Raw genomic sequence first — 23,325 nt, forward strand, 5'->3', positions numbered from 1 at the left:
AACCACTTCCTTTTGACTTCCTCAAGGGCTTTCTGTTTAATTTCCACTATAAATTTCGTTTCTCCCAGGAATTTTTCGGTTAATCATGTTGGTACTTAATGTTATTAAGAACTTTGGTAGATTGGCCTTTTTGAACTACAGTTTTCAAATTAGGTTATACGCTAATGGTTTATTTTGTAATTTTTTTTTTTTTTTTTTACTTCCTTAATAGCGAAATAAATAAAATTGGTCAAATAATATACATAGAAAACGCTTAAATAAACAAAACCAAAAGTTTATTTATACAATTTAACATTTTATATACATTTAAATACTAAAATAGGAATTTAAAAAAAATTTACATGCTACTTATACAAACTAATATTTCAAATGCTGGTTTAATGTAGTTACTGCAATTGTAAAAAATGAACATTTTTCATAACGGAAATATCTTATCACTAATACGCAATTGATAATAACAAAATATATAACCAAGTGAGTGATAATTAATATTTTTTAATTGTAATGGAATGATGAAAATTATTTCAGATACGACAAAATTCCATTACAGGTAACAACTTTAATTAACTCTTGATTACAGTCAAATTTGGACTCGCAAGAATATTCAATTAAAAAAAAATCGAAATTCTTAGATTTTGCCTACGTATCTATGATGTTTATTATAATTTACATAGATATTCTTGAAAAGTTCCTTGGATGCCAGAGGTAGTACTGATTTTAGATAAGTGATCGCGTGTGAATCACAAATTGGTAGGAATGCATAAATGATGTTAGTGTAAATGTTCTGAAATTAAATAAATTATTTAAAAAAATAAAATAAAAAGAATTAAATTCTAAATAAGAGGAATTATAGGTAAGAAAAAAAACTATGAGGCATCTGTGAATACTATGAAAATCCAGAAAATACACTTCAGTATTAAAGTGCAAAATGTGCGCACATATCAACCCTCTCAGTTTTTTCTCTGCAAATGTTTCTTTTTTTGGGCATAGGCACAGCACAACTAGGCTAATTCACTTCGCCCATGGGCAAAATTAATTTTGTACCAACAATTTCCTCACCTTGACATCTACGTGTATCTGGAATTTCCCAAATATGCCCACAACATCAGCCACAATGTATGGAGCAACTCTTGTAAAGTCTTTAGCTCTTTTCACCATAGTCCTAGCCACTCTAAAATAAAAAATGGGTGAAATAGTTAAATCAACGAAACATATGGAAATTCATGAAAGGGCACATTTTCACAGTCTAAAGAAGGGCAATAGCCTAAACATTAAATTAGATGTAAAAATTGGTGACTCACCTTTCTAATTTTCCAGCAACAGTCATCACAGAATCAACATTTTCCAAAGAGACTTCTGCAAGAGGAGCTAAAGCAAATAAACAACTTCTATATCTTTGTAGAATTGCTGGAAGTCGGTCCAGCACTAAGGAAGTTCTGAATAAATATAAAGAGAACAACGTATCCACTACTAGATTCAATCTTGAAATCAATGCAACTGAATTGGTGTCTGTCAACGGTACTGCACTTAATGATAATAGAATTGTATCTATCAAAACTGGTCTTAACTCCATCTAAACAAATTATAAGCTATCTTTAACCATGATAATTAAAAACAGAAAAAAACACACACTGACTAAATGGAACTTACCCAAAGAAGTGGTGTCAGCGTGCAGTAAAATCCTAAAAGTGGAGCCACAGAATCTAAACATGCATTTTCTGTAGACCAATTTGTAATTAAATCAGTAACTGGGTTTACCAGATTGACAAGACCTTCTATTCTTAATTTATTCTTTTTATAAGCAATTGGATTTTGAATTAAATAACCCCATAAAGTTAATGCTCTTTCTAAACCACTGCATTGTTCTGTTTCAATTGCACGTTTCACCTCAGATATCTAGAAACAAAAGTGCATTATTTTTTTTAATGTTTACTATTGAATTTTTCAATTTTCTTTTCTTACTCTCAAGAAAGCAGAAAACTTTTCCATTAAACTAGTATCTATTATTAATCAATGACGAAATGAAATATAAGCTTACCGTCCTCAGTAACAACTCTTTAATGATAAATTCGAATTCTTCATCATTTGAAGATGTAAACACTAACTGCGATATGGATTCGGACGGACTAGTTTCTGTTTCATTTAAAAGATGAGTCCAAGCAAGATTAACCAATACTTTAGGAAAGTGTTCGCCGAGTTCATGTCTATGGCACATCATCACTTTAATTAGACCTCCTCCGCTAGATGTATAATCTTTAATCTAAAAAAAAAAAATAATAATTGTAATAATAATATTCACATACAAACAAAAACTATCAATGCTTTTAGATAAATAAACCATCATGCTTACAGCTATTTCTGAATACTCCTTCAATTTAGTCAAAAGAAGATCCAGTTTTCCTAAAGATTTATTTCCTAGTTCATGTTTAAGTATGACAGCATAATCTGGAAGTAACTGTAGACTGGGCACTTCTTCCAGCAATATTGTTACTGCTAACGCAGCCAGACTGTTTACACATTCCTTTTTATTCAAAGGTTTCTTTCGCGGAGGCATATCTTCTTCTTCTTCATCATCATCTTCATTGTTTTCATGTTCACTAATTTTCTTCATCTGTACAGACCAGAAGTAAATTACTCACTTTACTTTCTCTTAACAGTTATTGATGTAATTTTCTTGAAAAGTAAAATTTGTATACAAATGATTGTTAAACATCAAACATATTCACTTCCAATGAAAGTAGTAGAGTGGAGAGGAAAACACGACCCAACACGAGAAAATAATGAAAAAAGCTCAAAACTCTAATAAATAGGTACCTAAGATTGACCCATTTTCTTCAAATTTTTAATTTTACACATTATTAAATTCTTATTAATATTTTAGAAATGTTAGGGTCGTACAACACATGAATTTTCTAGGGTAAATGTTTTCAATCAAAAGTTATTAAAATAAAAATAATTTTACCTTTTTCAATGCTTGTATAGCCAAAATTGTAATCCATAACGTATCCTTATCAGGTTTACTAACAGATTTCAGTAATAGTTTTGCTGTATCACGATCATTCACAGCTGTACTGCAGATACTGCTTATAAGTTCCTTTAGATTTGGATAATTTTTAGCTCGTACATTTAGAAATCTAATTAATAAACCAGGATCCAAATGGCCAAGTAATTTATAACTGTGTTTCTGAGGGCCATCTAGGATATCTTAAGAAATAATCGACATTAGAACTGTTTGCTGGTTTTCTAACTTCTAATTTCACACAGAAATTGATTGAATAACTAACTTACTGTACAATACATCTAATAGGTGAATATCAATAACATCATCTGTTGGTAGATCATATAATAACGAGATGATAGAGAGCAAAATACAACTTTGATTTGGTAGTGAAAAATGATGTAACGGTAACATTTTCACCACTTCAAAATAACTGAAACAATATTATGTTAATCAAAGAAGCACATAAAAAAAAACAACAACAATACTTTAAAGCCGATATCTTTACCTTTGGTGAGGAATCTTAATTGAAATCTCATCTTCTTTTTTCACTACAACAGTAGCTTCAACCAGTGAGGCCATGATCTTCGCCGCTGTGTCCAGCTGGAGGGCTAATTCCAAATCTTCTGTGATTAAATTTGATAATTCATACTCTAACATTTGATCGACCATTAAATGAGACATTACTTCGGACGTCAGAGAATGAACTTGTGATGAATGACTGATGATTTTACCAGCTCTTTGTAGAAGTCGTACGCCGGTCGCAAGGACAAGTTGCCTATAAAAATTTACAACAGAAATGATTGCAGTTGCTGTTGTAGAATAAAGTTGAAAAATTCATGTTCATTTTTAACGTTTTCTTATTAAGCGATAAGAAAGAGTTAGTTCTGCCACTATTTGGTAAAAACTCAATTTAAAATTATGACACAATCACAATTCTTACGTGCAGCAAGAGTACGAGAAAACAAAGAACAGACTAAAAATGATTATTTTACCTGTTTTCCAAAAAGTGATCACCATTTTTATTTATAAGAGTTTTCCATCGAGACTGATCGTTTTTACATGATTTCACCAGTCTTTTTATTAAATTATCTAATTCCATTGCTTGAAACAACGGCGCTAGTGCTACTACATGTGACCACATCCATTCAAGATCAGCCATTTCAAGAAGATATCTAGCTGCTTGACTTCCAGGTCCTTCAGTACCAACCTCTATCTGAGCTACAGCCGATATTTTCTGCACCAACAGTTGCAACTGCAAAGTAATGTTTTAAGAAAGAAAGAAAGATCGGTCTTAACAAATACAGTGTGTTTGTGTGTGGGGGGGGGGGGGGGTGTTAACACTTACCATCTCATTTTTAGCCAAACATCCTTCGTGTGCCATGACTTTTTTGTATAGCCACTGATCAGGTGTAAAATACGGATGGACATAACAAAGATTGGTAGGTTTTAAATCAAAATTTGTCAACGGCTTCATTTGTGATCCTTCGTATTCTTCAAATAATAGTTGAATCTCTCCGTAGGTGTGACAGAGTTGCATGTAACTTCTCAGTAAACGATCATTCTGCAATGCATTACCAGATTGTATATTGTAACAATAGCAATGATAATATATTATTTCACACTAAAATTACAACACTAATTGCAAGTAGATTAAAGTTAAAATCCATGATTAGAAACAAATTAAAACAAAACTTAGTAAAAAAAAAAGAAGTATTTTAATGAACTTTTTACTCCGATGTTTTGGCAAATTTATTGTCTTCTACAGGATAAAATACGATTATTCAGAGTTATTATATTATAACTGAAGATGTCATATTAAGATTGAGATGAAGTATTTGGGAAGTATCCATTCTGTTCGTAGCAGCAATTTGGTAACCATTTATAGAAGACCTAGAGGATAGAAATATGGTAATCAGTGGTGTTCTGTATCAGGAAGATAGAGCGGAATGGTATTTAACCTGATAATTTCCAATCACCTTTACTTCGAAAACACTCAGTGAACTTAATTTTACGCAGTATGCGAAAATATTAATATTTAAGGAATTTTTGGTTGAATCCGCATTTTAGACAATATCAAAGTATCCATTCAATAAATCGATCCTATCAATTGAACAATGAACTTATTTGAAGTTAATTTATGAAGCATGATATCACCTACATGCGTTCTCTGGTATATTTCGCTAATTTCTCCAAATTTCCTGAGTAAATTGCTTAAATCTTCTAGCTGACTTTTAAATTTAGCTTTAGTAACGTCAGGTACACTGTGATCAGCATATTTAACACCAAATATTAATTTAGTCATTAGAACAACTATAATTTCTGTGTTTATGACGAGCGTGTTATCTAAAATAGTCCAAAAAAAACAAAGTTATGAACAATTAAGTACAAGTAGAATAAATTCAAATCTATTAATATCCTATTGCATATCACCTACCAATACAAGACGCTTCAGCATGCGCTAAACTGTCTGATTCCAGGTGGAAAAGTAGAGCTTTCATGGTGGACAGTGCTTGAACATTGGTAAAAGTTTCAACAGCTGTTGAGAATGCTTCACCAACTTCTGCCGGTATTACTTCGTCAACTACAAGACTATCTTCACACCTAGCCATCAAGTTTGGACGTATACCGGCAAGTAGAAACGATATAAATTTCTGTAGACGTTTTACTTGGTGCGCCCCATCAATCGCTGCCAACATCATACGTTTATATGACTCTTGTACTTCCATTGTTTTAGGTCTCAGCATAATCTGCACGGTTATGTCAGCGCAAGGTTCTATGATAAGAGGATTTAATCTGAAAGAATCATCCAATTATTTCTAGATTTTTACCTTTTTGCTACTACCAAGAGACTGATTAAATAAAAAAGAAAATCTGGTAAGAACACTCCCACTACTTTTTAATCACAATTTGTTATTGAATTTTCTATAATCATAGAATTTATATTGAAAAGATAATTGGTTTAAATATTACACACATGCTGTCAAGGAAATAGTGAAAGAGAATACTTCCCACCTAGCTTATAAATGCTACAAGCCCGTGAATGGGAGATAGCATATAACGGATGCTTATCAAATGCTTACCCATATCTAAATATACTTCCAATGCTTTATTTTTTGATGAGCAGTTAATTAAAGGGCTTCTACCATTATCTTACAAGAGAATTGCAACAATGACTCACCAAAAGTTACTCTAAAATATAAAAAACAAAGTAATCTGAAGATTAAAAAATAAAAGTGTTATAAATCGGAAATAACCTGAATGCTGCCTCGACCATATCAAGAAGAGCCGGTGTCAAAGTTGTCAAGTTTATGCTTGTCATTCCAATAACTAGACTTATCATCCAAGTCTCGAGAGAGTATCCTTCAAAGTCCATTTTTAAGGGGATCTTAGCCTCATCAAGTACTTTTATCATGTCAGATATGATTCTAAATGTACCATCTGTTTCCCAACCTTCTATTGGATGAATTGACACTGATCTCACCTTAGGAAAAAAACAAATACCATGTTATACATTACCCTCTACAGTGATGCTACATTTTTTCTTTAAAAAGTACCTTATCAACTGTTAATCCCAATTGTTTAGCTAAATGTTCAAATAAATTGAAGAGAAGTTTATAATCTTCCTCACCAGGGATCACCTTCTTAGCAATAAAGGCCCTTAATAAGCTTGTATAACAGGCGGATACTACTTGGACTTTACATTCAGAAGAAAGTTTGTTTATTTTGTTTGCAGCCAACCACATTTTATTATCACATTTATGAATAGCCTCAGTAGCTGGTTTCTTCAGCAATTCGTTTACGAAGCTTGATTCAAACAGAACTACCTGAAAGAAAACAGGAGAAAAAAAAGGTTGTAGTAAAAAATTAATTATTTGGCAAACGGTTACTGCTCTAAAGTAAAACAAAAATGAATAAGTTACCTGGATAACGCACTGAATAATCTTTTCACGAAATCTAAAGTTATCATCGTCACCAGTCGCTGTCCACGCATAACAAACAGGTACAAAAACTTCCTGTATAAAACGAATTCTCATATCTTCCTTTAATAAACTCATTTTATTGATAAAAAGAAAAAGGCCAATAGCTTCAATGCACTTATCTTTGATATTAATCGTAGCACTATTCAATAATTTGCTCATCAGTTCACAAAGCTCTGTTATATCGCATGCGAATAATCTTTGAAAATATTTGTTACTAAGTACTTTAATTATACTGTCAACTAGGCAGATTTTAAGTTCTTCATGATCTTTAATGGATCCTAAGATCTATAAATAAAATTATGACCAGTAATTATCAATTGAGGATAGCAGAAAAGGCAAAGTCTCATCACATCACTGGATTGTTCGGTAAAAAAAAGTACAATAAAACCAAAAACTTACCTTTAAAAGATCACTAATGACACTTGGACGGATAATACCAACAAAAAATTGCATTCTTTGACTACACAAACATGAGTGAATAGTTTTTAAAATTAGATGTTTACAAGCTATATTTTCATTTGAATTGAAACTGGATATCAAGTGTTCCAAAATAATTTCTTCCTTTTGCAAAATAGGAACTGTTGTCGAAGTAAATACAATTTTGGCCACATCCAAACGTTGTTCAAGAGGTACATCTTCATCTTTTAATTTATTACTGAGTTCTGAAACAACGTTATAAAATATATTCAAAAAATGTGAAAAAAAATATCAAAATTTAAGCCTGTCAATATAAAATATACATAAATGTAATAACTCACGTGTGCTCAAACTAACTGCCGTCACCGCCATTCTCAATCTTTAAATAGGTTATAAATTTTATAACCGTTCTTAACTTTTTAAATCGATTGAGCACCATTATACTGAGTTAGTTCGATACCAATCGATTGCACGTTTCTTCGCGACGATTTCCAGCTGTTTGTGAGTAGCTAATAGTGTCATTCACATATAGGTAGTGATGGTGTAAACTTCGGGCTGTAAACTGTAAAAGCCGGGTATCGTAGCTGTTTTTTTTTTTTTTTAAATATTATTTCATTATGTTAATACCATTATTATGAATTAAATATACTCTCATAATGGAATCACGTTTATTGTTATGAGAAAAATTATTTTTAAAGTGTCTTAATAACAACTTAATAATGTGAACTGCTCGCAAAGTGTCAAATAATTTTGAAGAAACTTAGTGAGAAAGGTGTGTTTCTTTTTTTGTTTAGCATTTAATGAATTATTACTATTTAGAAGATCAGCTTTATTAATAAGTGACCTATTTTAGGAGAAAAACATGACGCGGTGGTTAATTTCTCTTCTTTTACAAAGGATTCTCCTACCTTTAGCTCTGGTAGCTGGTAAGTTTTTATTTTATCTCACATTAAAAATAACTACAATTTTAAAACTGTTGACATCATTGCCATCTCTCAGAAACATTCTACAATACTTGATTGCGATAGTAAAATATCTGACTTTAAATACCATAATCCTAAGCCAATTGTCACAAATTCCGCGTCTGATAGTAATCACATCCAAAATGTAACGGATAGTTCAGTCTATTGCGTTGTACTCTTTTACAAATGAAGTAATCAATTATTTAAAATTTTGAAAATTCTTAAGTAAAATATAAGTATGAGAAGTAATTTAAATTTTAATTGCCTTCGGAACATTTCCTAATCTCTTAAGTGAAGCATATCTGATAGTACATGAATAGAGTTGCAAGTGAAAAGTACATGATGTTAAGATTTAAGACAAAAAATATCTTTCATCAAATTAAGATAATTTTTAGATATACGATAACATTAATTTTGTTACTTTCACTGTAGATAGACTAGTATACTCAGTTGAGCCGGTTTGTTTAGGGAGGAGAGTAAATAATTAAAAATCAAAACAGTTTCCGTGTTGTTTTAATTCATTCATGCTGCGTTTAGGTAGATCGATAATCAAAGAAAACAATGAAAGTTTGATTAGAAAGACCCACGATATTGGAATATTATGCCTGTTTCTTTTGAAATATTCTTTCCCTTTAATATTAGTTAAATTAAAAAACTCTATAGCCAGAAGATAATTAACATTAATCTAGAGATTGATTATGAAAAATAGGATACAAATTTAGAGCAAACATTTCGCGCTGTTGTCTATTGATGTCTATTGCCTTGAAAAATTGGATTGTTAACACCGGCTGCACAATGTATTCTATTTACAAAAGTGACTACACTGTAGTACAAGTACACTCAATGTAAGTTTTATTGCGTATTTCGAAAATGGACGTTTTACTAAACAGTTCTGTGACAGTAAAATGCAGCTAGCTTTCGAGGAATTTAATCTTTAAGTTTATTAACCAGAATGTCTTTAGAACAAAGGATGTGTTGCAGGGATTGGTTTCGGAAACAAATACGTGCATATAATATATCCTGTATATGTCAGTATGGAATAAAGAATTGATAGCCTATCACTCATATAATGAAGGTTGTATCTTTGGTTATAAGTTAGAATCTGCTTGAGTTGCTTTTTTTTACCATAATAATTTATTATCTGAGAATTAGATGGAGAATTACTCAACTATGTATTCCTCTTCATTGTTAACTATGGTGTCCTAAGATTTCGAAGAATGGGGTCAAATTTTTCAGGAATACGTGCTGGTTTTGCTTTGAAGATAATCTCAAATTTGAAGGGTTTGTCGACAGTTATTAGATAAAGCGAAAAAAGATGACAGTCGAAGAGGGATGATATCAACAGCGGTTAGTCCGGATGGAGAAGTATCTGCTAGTGCATGCCCTGTACTGCTAATTTAGTCATGTTTGCATGATACAGGCATTATCATGTTTTAGGATATCCCAACTTGGTGCGGAATTGCTGGTAGTAATTGTATGATTATTTTACATCATTTTCCACCCTCATAATATGAACTTCTGATGAAGATCTTGTTAGAATTTTGCCTTATCCTGTTTTTGCTAAATTATTCCATCCTAGACTAGAAATATTACCAGCTTTATCATCATCTCCTGCAAGAAAGAATTTGTGCTGGGAAGATTGCCCGATAAAGGTAAACAACCTCTTATGCCAACACGCAAAATTAGTCTGCAAATCCGTAGGCCCTGTGAAGTGAACATGAGGTGATATCGATGGTTGTTGAACTTCAAGTCTGCTTACATTTCTATCTCTCAAACAGATTTTTTTTAGCCTAATTCTTACAACTTATTACGATTTATGAGACGATAGTATTTTTAACGGCATTAGTAGCCACTTCAGGCATCGTGCGATTCATTCACTAATAATATATATTGTTTTTCTATTTCCGTCATTTGTTCTAAATTATTCTTCACCCGATAATAAGAATAAAATTTAATAAATATTAAAAACCAACTCAAGCTAGAGAAAAGTTTCTTTGAACCTTTTAGTTAATTAGATTTTTTAAATAAATTAATTAAAATTACTGTAATAAATCCGCCGACTCCTCCTATGCTTTGTTGATTACTTCTTAATGGCCTTTTTAAAAGTTGTATCATACATTTTGGCAAGTGGCCTACTAGCGTAGATTGAGAGAGGTCATTATAACTTTTCATAACTGTCACTTTCTGGTATGGCCTTTTTAGATGAAAGAGTAGTAACGCCCACTGTCCAATTATTTCGTCTCTTAATAGGCCCACTTTATGTAAAGGTTCTCAAATGTTATTCTTTCATCGGCATCTTGGTTGATGCCGCTCGCTGTTACACCTAGATTATTTTTAATTGTAAAACATTTCTTTCATTTTGGATTTTACTAACTATTTTTTTACTTTCCCTTATTCTTAGTGTTAATTGAGTATTTATAAAATGAAAAGTTGCACCTAACTGAATTTGTTATTCCAATTTAATAGTTTACAAAACTCAAGCATTATTAAGAATTAAATTTGTCTCCGAGACTCAATTTCGAAAAATGTATAGTCAGTTTTTTTTTTCAATTTCTGCTTCAGTGAAATATTGTTGATTGTAAGTTAATCATTTTTGGTAGTTATGAGTGCGGACTTAGTGAGTGGGAGATAATGATGCTTTTTATGTGTTGTAAAAATATTAATGAAGTTTGAGGTTCTAACCCCAAACTTAAGCAGTTTAAGTTTTACAAAGAAGTTTTTTCAGTTTTATTCCTGAAAAAAAAAAATAGACGCTTACTTAGTTTAAATTATATTCATAGTTTTAATTATTTTTTTTATTTCATACTATTTGGATGTTTCTAGATTGTCTATTAGCTTTATAAATTTATTTTATTTTTTATGAAGTATGACAAGTGGACATTTACATTTGTCTGATTATTATTTCACGTCAAGGGAATATTTGATTAATATGTGTGTGGTTATGTGAGTGGTATGTACGTATTTGCATCCTACCTTATCATTGCAAATGGAAAAGGGTGTCACGCGAATACATTGTCACATCCTTAACTGTAACAGCTCTATGATTGGCTTGTTCATGTAATTGTTACGATAAATTTTATTTCAATTTCAGTTTCAGTTTTATTCTCATCTTTATATTTGTCTAATTGTTCAGTTTCAGTAATGGATTTTTAGAAAATGGTTTATTTGAATGTGCACAAAATGACTCAAAATCTCGGGAAGCTTAATTTTTTCTATTTTATTCCTTCAGGAAACTAACTTTAGCGTAGTTGTCAAAATTTTTGCAATAGTGATCTTGAACTTGAGCATTTTTAAGCATTTTCTCGTAAATAACTCCTATTCTTTTCCTTTTTTGTTTTTTAATCGTACCCTCGTTGCACTGACGTAGGTCTACAACTTTTGATGCATTTGTTAAGGAAAATTAGCTTAAAAGCATTGCTAGAAGTGAACAGATGGGTGGACATCCCTCTAAAGTGGAATTTCAACTTTACATACGGTGCTCTCAATTAAGATACAATTATGAAAGGTTATTTTTATTATAAACAGTCCTGAATTTGAAGAAAATTATTCAATAGGAAAAGTACTAGTTTTCCTAATTTTTTTTTTTCTGTTTTTGAGATTTTTTGAAAATGGTTTCTTCGATTTGGTTTGCGCTTGCTTGGTGTACTAACTAAACATAGATCTATTATATTTGAATAATTTTGTCTAGGGTAATTTTTTTTAGCATTCTGTGGAAGAGAAAAGGTTTTCCTGCTATTTTAGAATATTGTACGGTTCTGCAAACGGAAAATTGTTAACTACTGTTTAAACTTGATTTAATATATTTGAGTTTTAAAAAACGTTCAATTTATAACCATGCGTAATGGAGCTAGAATAACAGATTTAGCCAAAATATAAGATGAATCCATTTATTCGTTTTAATGAATTACATTAATTATTTACAATTTGATGAATGCATTTTAAAGAAATATGTTGTGTTAAATATAATTATGATACTAATTTGATACAGCAGTGTTAGATAAAGGACCTCCACACATACTATGTTCACTGTTTAGGAATGTAATCTTGAAATATAATCAGACTGGAGATAGTCTCTCATCTTGGTATTGAATTGGACCCATTTTACCAACTGAGAAATATATTCGTTTGCCTTTAATAGTGACCAGCACTATTTCAGTTTGTACTCTCTCATGACTAGAAATTGCAAGTATTTACTCGAGTCAAATTGTTTTGCTAAACAATTTGTTTAAAGTCACAATGTTCGAAACAGAGTTTGTTGTAGTTGTGTCTGAACGAAATATCTCAAAAAAAACATGACCTGATTGCTACTTATCGATTAAAATCCTTGTACAGGAAGTCTTCCTTTTCTTAATTAATGGATTTTTTTACTTTTTTTTAAGATTTCCTCTTGAACAGATTTGACGATTTCCTTTTAACTTTGTATACTCATTGTACTCTTATTGATCAACATCGTTCTTGCAAAAATTAGATTAAGAACACTAACACATTTCAGCATTATTTACGCTTCTATAACACAAATAGAAGTTGGAGCGATAAGTAGATGCCTAAAATTTTGAGTTTTAAACAAATCTTTCAGAATTCGGTTTAGGATAGATCTGGGAAGGATCTACTATATTTCTTAATTATAATGTACAGTTTTAGAAACTGTAAAAATGAATGAACAATATTAATTAATAAATATACTTTTTGGACCTTAATTAAGTTTAAATAACAGATTTTTTTTTCATTTAAGTTTTTTGTGACGGCTCCTACATCTCCTAACAAGAGCTATCAATTCTTGGCACAGCTCCTACTATATGAGTCCCCACTCTGTGAGTATCTTCTGTAGTCTATTTTTGTAATCATGTCACATGATGAAGACCTGTGGTAACTACCTATCTCGCTCAAAATCCGCAAAAAGGAGGTGTATTATCTCGGAACAGGATATTCGCCACTGAATTAGGCTAACAAAACACCAAAGAGGTCCTCCACGGTGTCTAAACTTAGGTAGCTGTAAAATCCCTGAATAAAAAACCCCAATCTATACTTAGTTTAGCGTATCTCTGTGACACCTCCAAAGAAGATAAAGTGATAAATTTTGGGTTTGAGCAAGAAAGTTAATTCCTATTATTCTTTACTTAAATTTAATTTATTGAATTAGTGATGGGGGGTTCTTACGGGTACAGAGAAAAGGGGTTGGCATTAACTCCCCCCCCCAAAAAAAAAATTGGCGACGTAATGTTGGTAGGAATGTATCGAATGTAATAATGCAATTCATCTTCTTGTATTACTCTGGCCGCTGTCGTATCATTTATCTTCTTGAGATTGAGGGCAGCAGTGTGGAGGCGGCTTATATGATCCAAATATTGTGGCTACACCGTTCATCATGTCCAGAGAGATATAGATCTATCAGCCATGGTTTGCGTGTACTACGATCTCTGTAACATCTGCTCTCTAATTACTAACTCACTTCTTTAAACTTACTTCTAACCAAAATATCGATTTTAAAAAACAAACTTGTCTTATCATTCATATATTTAAGAATGGAATTTTTCATTATCACTTTGATGAGTTATTATTATGGAAGACATATTTGACGCAAATAGCTTTTTAAAAATGAGCTATAAATATGGATCAATTTATGGTTATTTATGGATTATATTTATATTTTATTTATGGATTATTATAAATCCTCTGTTATGACTGTCTCTCACCGTAGTTTGCGTAATTAAACTTTATTGTAATTATCTATTCGTACGAAAAAGATTGTTCGCGTCTATTTTATAATACAAAGGGTTCAAAAAGCAAAATACCACAGCTCCTTTGAACCCCACTAAAAATATCAATGTTCTCTCTTTCCCTCTCTCAAAAAAGAGAAGTCCTCTCAAATAGATAAGCCCAATATGTGCTTTGTTCAAGTTAAACCGTTTGATGTCTTTGAAGAAAATTGCAAAAAATGTTTTTTTAAAGCCCAGTGAACACTTCTTTCATGTTCTTAAATGACATAGTTGTTACATTAGTACAGCCTATTGAGGCGGCACATCAGAGGGATGGGTTAACTTTACTCATACTTCATAAACAGAAAAAATGTATGTTAGTTGGAAAAAAATGAGTTTAAACGATTGACTTAAAAATTGTGTAGTACTTACTATAAATAAGACTGATAATTTAGTATTTAAAAGAAGACATTGCAGTAGATAAGTTTTTTTATGCGCTAATATTTGCAGTAAGTTATTTTTATCATTTAATACCATTTTGTTAAATTTATTTTTTTGCATAATTATTTGTTTGTTAGTTCAGCAATCTTAGTATTAGTTACTGTTCATTATTTTTGGTGGCTGATTCATAGTTTAAATAGGATGGAAAAAAAATTAGGTAAATAATTTTGTAAATTACGTGGCCTTATACATATTCATTTTAATATAATTATTGTTAACACTTGACTGTAAAATATGTTCCACAGCTCTGAAGATGACCCTAGTCTCTAGGTCGAAAGTTTGGCATAATAAAGTTTGTCATGACTGAAACTGGCAGTTATTTTTTCATCTTATTTATTAAGGTTACGGTTTGCAGTCTAATAGACAGGCATGTGTCTGTCATTTTCATAATTTTTCACAAGCCTCTTGTAGCTTTTGCATCTAACTGATCCGCTGTTGCTGCACCAGACAGGGCCTCGTTTCTGGAAAGTATATTTCAACAATATTCTTCTGCAGCTTCAACCTAGTTTTTTGATCTCGTTCTCTCTCTAAGTTGCCCACCTGCTCAGCTTTAAAACTTACTTGGTTGGTTTCCAGAAGTAACTGGGAACTAACCAGAGTTAGCCTCTCTTCAGATGTGCTTCGAGGGAAAGCCACACTTGCCAAAAAATGGAAATTCCTTTTTGAGAAGTGGGTTTATCGGGTTAAGGGAATTTGATTATTAAGTTACCGTTTGGGTCTCTCATTGTTTATTAATTGAATTTTGTAGTTTCTGCTTCTTTCGTTTCATTTATTTTGGGAGATAGTTTGTTCACATCGCCCACAATGATCTAAAAACCGCTTTTTTTGATCTCAAGAGATTTCATAACTATTTTTTTTTTATATATATATAAAAACTCTATCTACCTTGCTAAGTAAGATTAATTAAACTTAGTAAGATTAATTAATTAAACTCTAAATGTGGAGGGGAGAAGAATTAACATTCGCGCCAATACAGACAATAAATTACACTTTAATTTTCCTATTTTTTTTTCGCGCCAAAACTGCTGACAGTTGTTTACAATACTGAACATTACGAGGGTCGTTTGAAAAGTCCGTGCAAAGTCAGAGAGATAGCACTACTGGCGCGTATCGAGGTTATGTTTAGTTAGTAGCATTTCTTGGAAGAACACACACAAAGTTTCAGCCAGATCGGTCTATTTCTTTGTGTTTGGCATTCGTTTGAATCGAGGAAGTCGAGTGATTTTCTCACGCTTGACCAAAAACGAAATCGTGTGAAGTGTTGCAAGGACGGTTTGCAGCTGTTCCAGAAGAATCCGCAGGACTTTAAGCGTCGTTTCGTCACTGTGGATGAAACATGGATACATCACTACACTCCTGAGACCAAAGAACAATCTAAACAATGGGTTACCAGGGGGGGAATCTGCGCCAAAAAAGGCGAAGACCGTTCCTTCGGCCGGAAAGATTATGGCGACTGTCTTTTGGGATTCGCAAGGAATAATCCTCATCGACTATCTGGAAAAGGGTAAAACTATTACAGGTGCATATTATTCATCGTTATTGGACCGTTTGAAAACCGAGCTGCAAGAAAAACGCCCACGATTGGCCCACAAAAAAGTCCTTTTCCATCACGACAACGCACCAGCTCACACCTCAGCAGTTGTGGTCGCAAAATTAATGGAAATAGGGTTCCAACTCGTTTCACATCCCCCCTATTCTCCAGACTTGGCTCCCTCGGACTACTATTTGTTCCCCAATATGAAGAAATGGCTGGCGGGAAAAAGATTTTATTCAAACGAGGAGGTGATTGCAGAAACGAATGGCTATTTTTCAGACTTGGACAAATCCTATTATTCGGAAGGGATCAACAAACTAGAGCAGCGTTGGACGAAGTGTATAAGCCTAAAAGGAGACTATGTTGAAAAATAAAAAAGGTTTACCCCAAAAAATTAAGTAGTTTTTATTTTTGCACTGACTTTTCAAACGACCCTCGTAAGTAACATGTATTGCAATTTTTGTGCAAAGAAAAAGATTCCTCACTAGTTGTAACTGAGTAGAAGTCACCGTTTGTCAACAAAGAAGTCAGTGTAACCTCTGCTATCTGACCTAGATATGTCCAACACTAAGAAGAGTAACTTCCGTATGATGAAAGCAGGAAATAATGAATGCCTCAAGAGACATTGAAAGTGCCAGATTGTGACCTACTTCCGCCTTGTTGTGATATCAAACTGGAAGTTTGAAATAAATTCGTTTTCAACAAAAATATCCAAAACACTTGCAATGTTTACTAAATTTTTAATTTACAGCTTCATTATCGGTTGATCAATCAATTTTCCTTATCTTCCTTATCTTTTAAAATTAATTTTATAAAAACTATAGCACGGTGTTATCTATTTTGGGTTTATTTGATTAATAAAACAATGTTTATTAAATTTTAAGGAGTTTTCTAAATATTCTACACTGTCCTGACTATGATTAATTCTAAAGTCAATTAATTACTTAACCATTCGGATGAAGAGATTATTTTTTTGCTTAAACATTAAATTGAAATTGTATGTTTAAATGAATAGATATTCAAATCTCCGAATTTTATTAGCCATTCACAAATTTGTGATTCGCTTATCACTCCCCCACTTCTTTATCTCGCCTACAGCCTTATTTAAATTTGGTGAATGAATAAATTAAAATTAGTCTTGATCTTTATGAGAGACTAACAATTTATTGAATTTTCTTACAAAAAAAATAGAAGAATGTGAATGAAAATGAATTTTCCGGGAGTACAAGCCCATCTCTAGGCGGTAGGACTCATCTTCACGGCTGATACTGACCACTTTGAACTGTGAACCAAATTGGCTGTTCGGTTAGATGAATAAACCGTGGTGAATGTTACTTTCTATTTGTTGGCTTCTTACGTCAACGCATTATATATACGCTTTCCCAATTCGTTCAAGTCTGTTGGAAAACTGCAGGAAGGATTTTCTTTTCCTGAAGGAGTAGGTTACTGTCGACATTTCGCAGAAATGGTAGGGATAACAGTGTGATTTGATTTTATCTTGTCTACAACGCAATCTGGCTTCTATTCTCCAAGACGAAAACTAGGGAATTTTATTTTATTTTGGTATGGCATTGACATTTTACCATACAGTCGTGTGTAATTAAATATTGCATGTTTCACACAGCTGATAGAGCCAAATTATTCTTCATCCACGAATGTAGCCTACCACATTCATAACCAATAAATGTACTCTCTCGCCCTTAAATATGTATGCACAACTCCAAAGATCTTAACGCGACTCATTTATGCCTAACTATCGCGCCTCCGTATGCCCAACCCAAAATATACACTCAAGATGCATCTATACAATGTACTATATTAAGAAATGTAACACGTAAGTTAATACCCACCAGTTTTTTTCGTTGTTGTTTTTTCGTGAAGTTAGAAGAAAAGAACCACGGTTTTATAATTAGAAGAGGATTTAGGTAGTGGCGATATTGCCATTTATTGGGGTATCGACACACAGAAGTGGATCTTCCAAGTACCGCCCTGCTAACCGCAAGCAAGTAAGCCGGCACCGCATATTGTAGCCTCTTTTTAACAAGTTTTATCACTTGAGAATGGACATGGTAGATGGCGGAGTCCTTGAACTATATCCCACTCCCCTCGCTCTTGCCAATATCCACCAAGACCTCAATACCTGGCTTTATCATACTGGATGGTCATTCAACTTGCAGGGCCACCACAATATTGAGTAATGTATCCATTAACACTCGAATATAGTACAAGATAAGAATACTTAACTTTGTCAAGTATTATATTAACAATTTATCTTAGATAAATTGCTCGCCGAAAAATTTATAGTATTGCAAGATCAAAGAAACCGTTTTCAAATTAAATTCAGAAAATGCGCAGTGTAAAATTGCAAACTTCAGTTTAACTGACTTTTCTTTACAAGTGTAATAGCTATGCATTTAATAATGTACTGCAATTAATAGAACTTAATTGGCACTTTGAGGCCAATCTTCTGCACTCCTTGCCAGTCCCCCCTTTACCCCAATAATCTAGGAAAATTTAGAAACAAAAATCAGTTTCATAGTTGCCCATAAAGTTTATTGTTTCATATAAGTGGACTGTCAAAATGCAGTTCATCTTGCTTAGAGGTTGTTGAGTCATTGTTTTTAAAAACTGCAAATGCAGTTGAGTCACTGCTTTCGTATGATCTTATTTTTTCCATTGTAATTGCAATTATTCTCGTAATTAGTTAGCTTCAGAAATTTAAATTTCAGGACCAATCGTAGTTCCGATCAGATGCGAGGTAGAACTCAGTTTAACTGTTTCTTCCCATCTGTCAAAGTTATATCCGGTAAAGAACACTTTTTTGTTTTTCTTTCTTCTCTTTCTAATTCGAATGTATGAATTCATGCTTAAATTATTTGCCGACATTTTTGTTGTTGATGTTGTTGTTTAAAAATTATACAATAACTTATATCTGACAGTTTGTTCAATTTGCATAACTTTACTATGAATATGAATGTAGTCGCATGCAAAATTTATGTGCAGCAAACATAAGGTGGGGTTTAATTTACTGAAATTTTCTCCCACCACTCTTTCAAATTTGGTATCAGCCAAAACGCCCATTCTTGTTTCTACGCCCCCTCCCATTGGTTCAAATAATTACGTAGTTTTTTTCCTTAATTGAACAGTAATATTAATGCTTTATCCATGGAGATTGTCTGAAGTATCTCCACTTGATGTACTGTGTGTAATTTAAGAATCAAATTTAATTATTTTAAGCACCTAAAAAGAAAATGAGTTCCAGAATTTTTGCAACAAAAGAGTTACTGCTGAAGTTTTGAGGCGTTAACCTTACCTTAACCACTAGAGCTTTTATTGTATTTATTTATTTTTAATTTTTGGCATTGTTTACACAGAGGTTAGCTAGCGTGCTTTCTAGGATTTTCTAGGTGATTCGTTCATTGCTGAGAACTTACAGTTGATTGTGATCGTTGTGCTATTGTGGTGAGAAAATACTTATGAATGTGTTTCTCGTGGTCTTTTTATTGTTTGAATCTTTTTAAATAAATTTAATGGAAGGTGTCTGTCCTTGGAAACATTGCAAACAGTACTATGATTATAATAATGATGACGATTCAACATAATATTCTCCCTGACCTCGCAATAAAGCACATATATTATCTCATGGAGTTGCATATTTTTAAGTTTTTTGTCTCTTGCAATTTGGCCGTCTATAATGAGTAATATTTGTTGAATTGTGCCAAATTTGATACAAACAGGTTCAACGGAAGTGCCTCTTTGTTTTTAACGATATTTTTGTAAACTCTGTTCCAGATTATTCTTCCAATACTATTTCTTGAAATGCGCATTTTAAAAACTTAAGTAAATTGCATGCATCGACTCTAATGTTCATAAATAAATTCTCTAATCGGGGAAGATGTAATTTGGAGTAGATGTTTTGTATGTTTCTTTTTGGAAGAGATCCAAACGGAGAAAATTGTCGTAAAGCCTCACTAACTTTTCTCTTAGTAGAATTGGTCACTGATATATTTTCTACTTGTTTTCATTCATTGAAGTAGTACTTGAAACTAGAATTTAAGAGACTTGCCTGAATGAAAACAGCTAATCAATACAAACAGATTTCTTTCTTGAATCTTAAATAGCATCTAGGTGTAGTAACAAGTCTGAAGATGCCTTTTAGGGTTAAACTTTGTTTTTCTGGAAAAATGTTTCAAATAAAAGTTCTAGGCTACTTTTAATAAGTGCCCATAGTTTAAAGAAAATCCGTTTGAGCCATATTCGTGATAACTGCGAAGAAAAATTTGCTACGGATTTTCGCCAAGTTGTAGCAATGAAAATTGGAATACCAGGTTTGAGTTTTCTGCAACATTTCAAACACACACACTCAATATGCTGTTTGATGAAAACTTTATTTCATGAAAATTGGACACGATCGCTTTCCCTGTTGAAGTGGAAAGTGAAAACTGGCTTATGTCTTGGTGGAGATGTGGTAACGTTAGAGATCTTTGTCGGTTATAATGGTGTCTCCATCTAAGGAGTCGCTCCTGAATCTTAAGCACTGCTTCCCTTCTAAATCAGAAATTGGCGATTTATATTTCTTCTTATACCTACTTTAGACTCAAGCTTCCAAAAATCCTCTGAAGTTAAGGTATATTTCCAATAGGTTTTTTTTGTTGAACACCTGTGAGTTGGCAAATTCCGAGTTAGAGCCAGTCCGTAGAAATAGTTTCTTTGTTTCAATGCAAATTATAGAGTGGTATATATAACATCGACACATCAATACTAGAAACGAGCAAAGCATTACGCAAGACAATTCATTTATTAAGTCAGATGTTAATCGATTTTCAATAATTAAATGCAATAGCACTCCACCAATAGCAAATACTTAATTTTTAATAAAACTAGGTAAATTTTAGTCTATTTAATTAAAACATTACGGATTTCCACTTAAGTGTACAAAACCATAACTGGGAGAACCTCTTAAACGAGATGGGAACCAGATCAGACTGGTAACTGGGCTTCTATCACTGCTGAGTAGGTGCAGGAAGTATCTGAACAAAGATATGGGTAAAAGACACTGTGTAAATTATGTCAAAAGAAGAATGGAACAGCCTTTTTGCATCCTCTATGAGTGCTTTATTGTTCCTAGATTGCGATTTCAGATTTAGTGGGAAAGATTCAAGGTCCAGGTTTCATTTACTTCGCGTAGAGGGGGTTGGCACAATGAACGGTCATTTTAGCTGTGAACAGAATCCTCTCCACGGTTTAATATTGCACCTGCATAAATATTACTATTTTTGTAATGAAAATTCCTTTGAATTTCTATGCAATAGCGAAGATGGGAAATAAGAAAGCGTTGATGGGCAATGGAGGCCAGATTCCAATTCCATTATCTTGGGCATAAATTTGCAATGATTTCTCTTTTTATTTCAATTTCTCTCTCACGTGGAGAGAATATTAAATTTGGTAGGTTTAAAAAAACAATCAAATTAAATCATTTTGCACAAAGAAATTAGATCAGAAGACGATGGGTCAATAGGGAATGGGGCCAGAGAGACGTTAGATGGCGCCCTTCGTGCACTCACAGACGAACACAGGCTCCTTGCTGTTTAGCCAACCAATCTCTGGCCAACCCAGCTCCGAGATATCCCCTGGCCAACATCAATTTTCTCTCCCTGATAATCACACACTCTCTCTCACTCACTTGAGAGAGAAACGCACTGTCGGCCTCCAGTTACAAAAGACCTCTCCCCACTGACCCCGACACTTCCATGTAGTTAATAAACTGACCAGGAGATATTGCCTGCCAATTTACTTCGATCACTCTTTGTTAGCGAACAGATGTTGACCACGAAGTCAGCGCTCAGCGTTTTACATCTAAAAATTAATCACTTATATTAAGAATTTTATCTGAATCTATCGCGTAAAATAAAGCTAAATTAAAGGTGGCTTTATTTTAGGCTAAATACTTCATAGACCTAGAAAATTTCAGCTTGCTTTCTTTTTTAAAGATTGAGGAATTAGATGGATTTCTGGCTTATAGTTCTTTTCGATGTCTTTTTTAATGTTTGTAATTCTTTTATTCTTGCGGATTCATACAAATAATACACCTCCTTGCTGGAAAACGTTTGGAAATTCAATAAAAATGGATAAAACGGCACGACGGGTGAACAGAAACTGAAATACAGCCTCGAACTCGATCACACGTTCAAAACCAGTAATTAGGATTTGGTCCAAAAAAATAAAAAGAAACCATTATTAGAGACAATATGTGTATATTAGTTAAAAATCCAGCTTCAGTTAATTAGAAAACATTTGCAAATAACTTGAACCTGAACCTAATATTTAATTACTTAGGCTGGAAACATAGTGGAGCGGCGAGCAAAGCGGCGATGATAGCGAAGAGCAAAGCGGCGAAATCAAACACAAGTAAACATATGGGACCGCGCATAGTGGCGAGCAAAGCAAAGATAGAGCAACGCTATCTATAAAGAGTAGAGCGAAGCGTTATGACATGTTTGATTTCTTCGCTCTCATCGCGCTCAATTTGTAAAGGTTATTTTTCAAAGGTTATGGATATTGATACATTATTAGTTGTTTGTTTAAAGAAACCTCTGTGGGGCCATAGTATTTGTGAAGCTACAATAGTTTTTAATAATTAATAGTTAAAATTAATTAACAATTAGTAGTTAATGGAGAATTCAGGTAATTTTTGCTACATTTAATTTGGTTCTCAATCCCTTAATGCTAACTTTCATCTAAATACTAGGCAAAATTAAATTACATTTTCACGTCCTACTACTTCTGATCAGGACGAATTCTCCAATCCTTCTTCTGTAGCGTCGTACTACTCCAGTTTTTCAGATGAACAACATTAATTTATGACAAATCATGGTGTAGTGATTTAATAAAATTATTGTGTTTTTTTAATTGACTAATTTCTTTTTATCTGCATATATTTCTATTTTATTTTTATTTATTTTGATTTTCTTATCTTAAAGTAACTGCTAGGATTAATGGGGTTACACAGATTTGTATTTAGTAAATAACCTAAATAGTTAATTTTTCTATATTGTGCCTAACTCATGTTATGAGCTGTATTACTCAAAAACAATAAAATTTGATTTTGATTAATGGGGTTACACTGGGCTATATGTAATCAAATGTTGATATAGACATTCGAAAATACGCATGAAACTTGCCAGGATGCTCCCGAAGTTGTTGGTACAAGTGATGAAATTCACCAAGTTCATTT

The 23,325-nt window shown here is 32.7% G+C and overlaps 2 protein-coding genes across 2 annotated transcripts in view; one reads left to right on the top strand and one right to left on the bottom strand.

Moving 5' to 3' along the window:
• Nucleotides 1-311: 311 nt before the first annotated feature.
• LOC141455651 (uncharacterized) lies at nt 312-7,873 on the bottom strand. The gene is made up of 18 exons (XM_074130879.1): nt 7,740-7,873; nt 7,381-7,643; nt 6,922-7,266; nt 6,556-6,825; nt 6,256-6,482; nt 5,436-5,794; nt 5,160-5,344; nt 4,347-4,562; nt 3,994-4,253; nt 3,507-3,776; nt 3,289-3,431; nt 2,963-3,204; nt 2,351-2,611; nt 2,039-2,260; nt 1,651-1,896; nt 1,302-1,573; nt 1,060-1,171; nt 312-784 (listed from the first exon to the last, which is right to left on the bottom strand). Exons 1-18 carry the CDS (start codon nt 7,768-7,770, stop codon nt 629-631), a joined length of 4,080 nt encoding a protein of 1,359 aa, XP_073986980.1. The 5' UTR covers nt 7,771-7,873; the 3' UTR covers nt 312-628.
• A 108-nt stretch (nt 7,874-7,981) lies between these two features.
• The window catches only part of Piezo (piezo type mechanosensitive ion channel component), an 82,980-nt gene continuing 67,636 nt past the window's right edge, over nt 7,982-23,325 (top strand). The window contains exons 1-2 of the mRNA XM_074130878.1: nt 7,982-8,170; nt 8,252-8,324. Coding sequence (XP_073986979.1) covers nt 8,261-8,324 — 64 coding nt within the window. The 5' untranslated portion in view covers nt 7,982-8,170; nt 8,252-8,260. The remainder of the gene's footprint in view (nt 8,171-8,251; nt 8,325-23,325) is intronic.

This window comes from Rhodnius prolixus, unplaced genomic scaffold (genome assembly GCF_049639745.1).
Source record: "Rhodnius prolixus isolate KJV_2025 unplaced genomic scaffold, Rpr scaffold_4, whole genome shotgun sequence".
Taxonomy (NCBI): Eukaryota; Metazoa; Arthropoda; class Insecta; order Hemiptera; family Reduviidae; genus Rhodnius; species Rhodnius prolixus.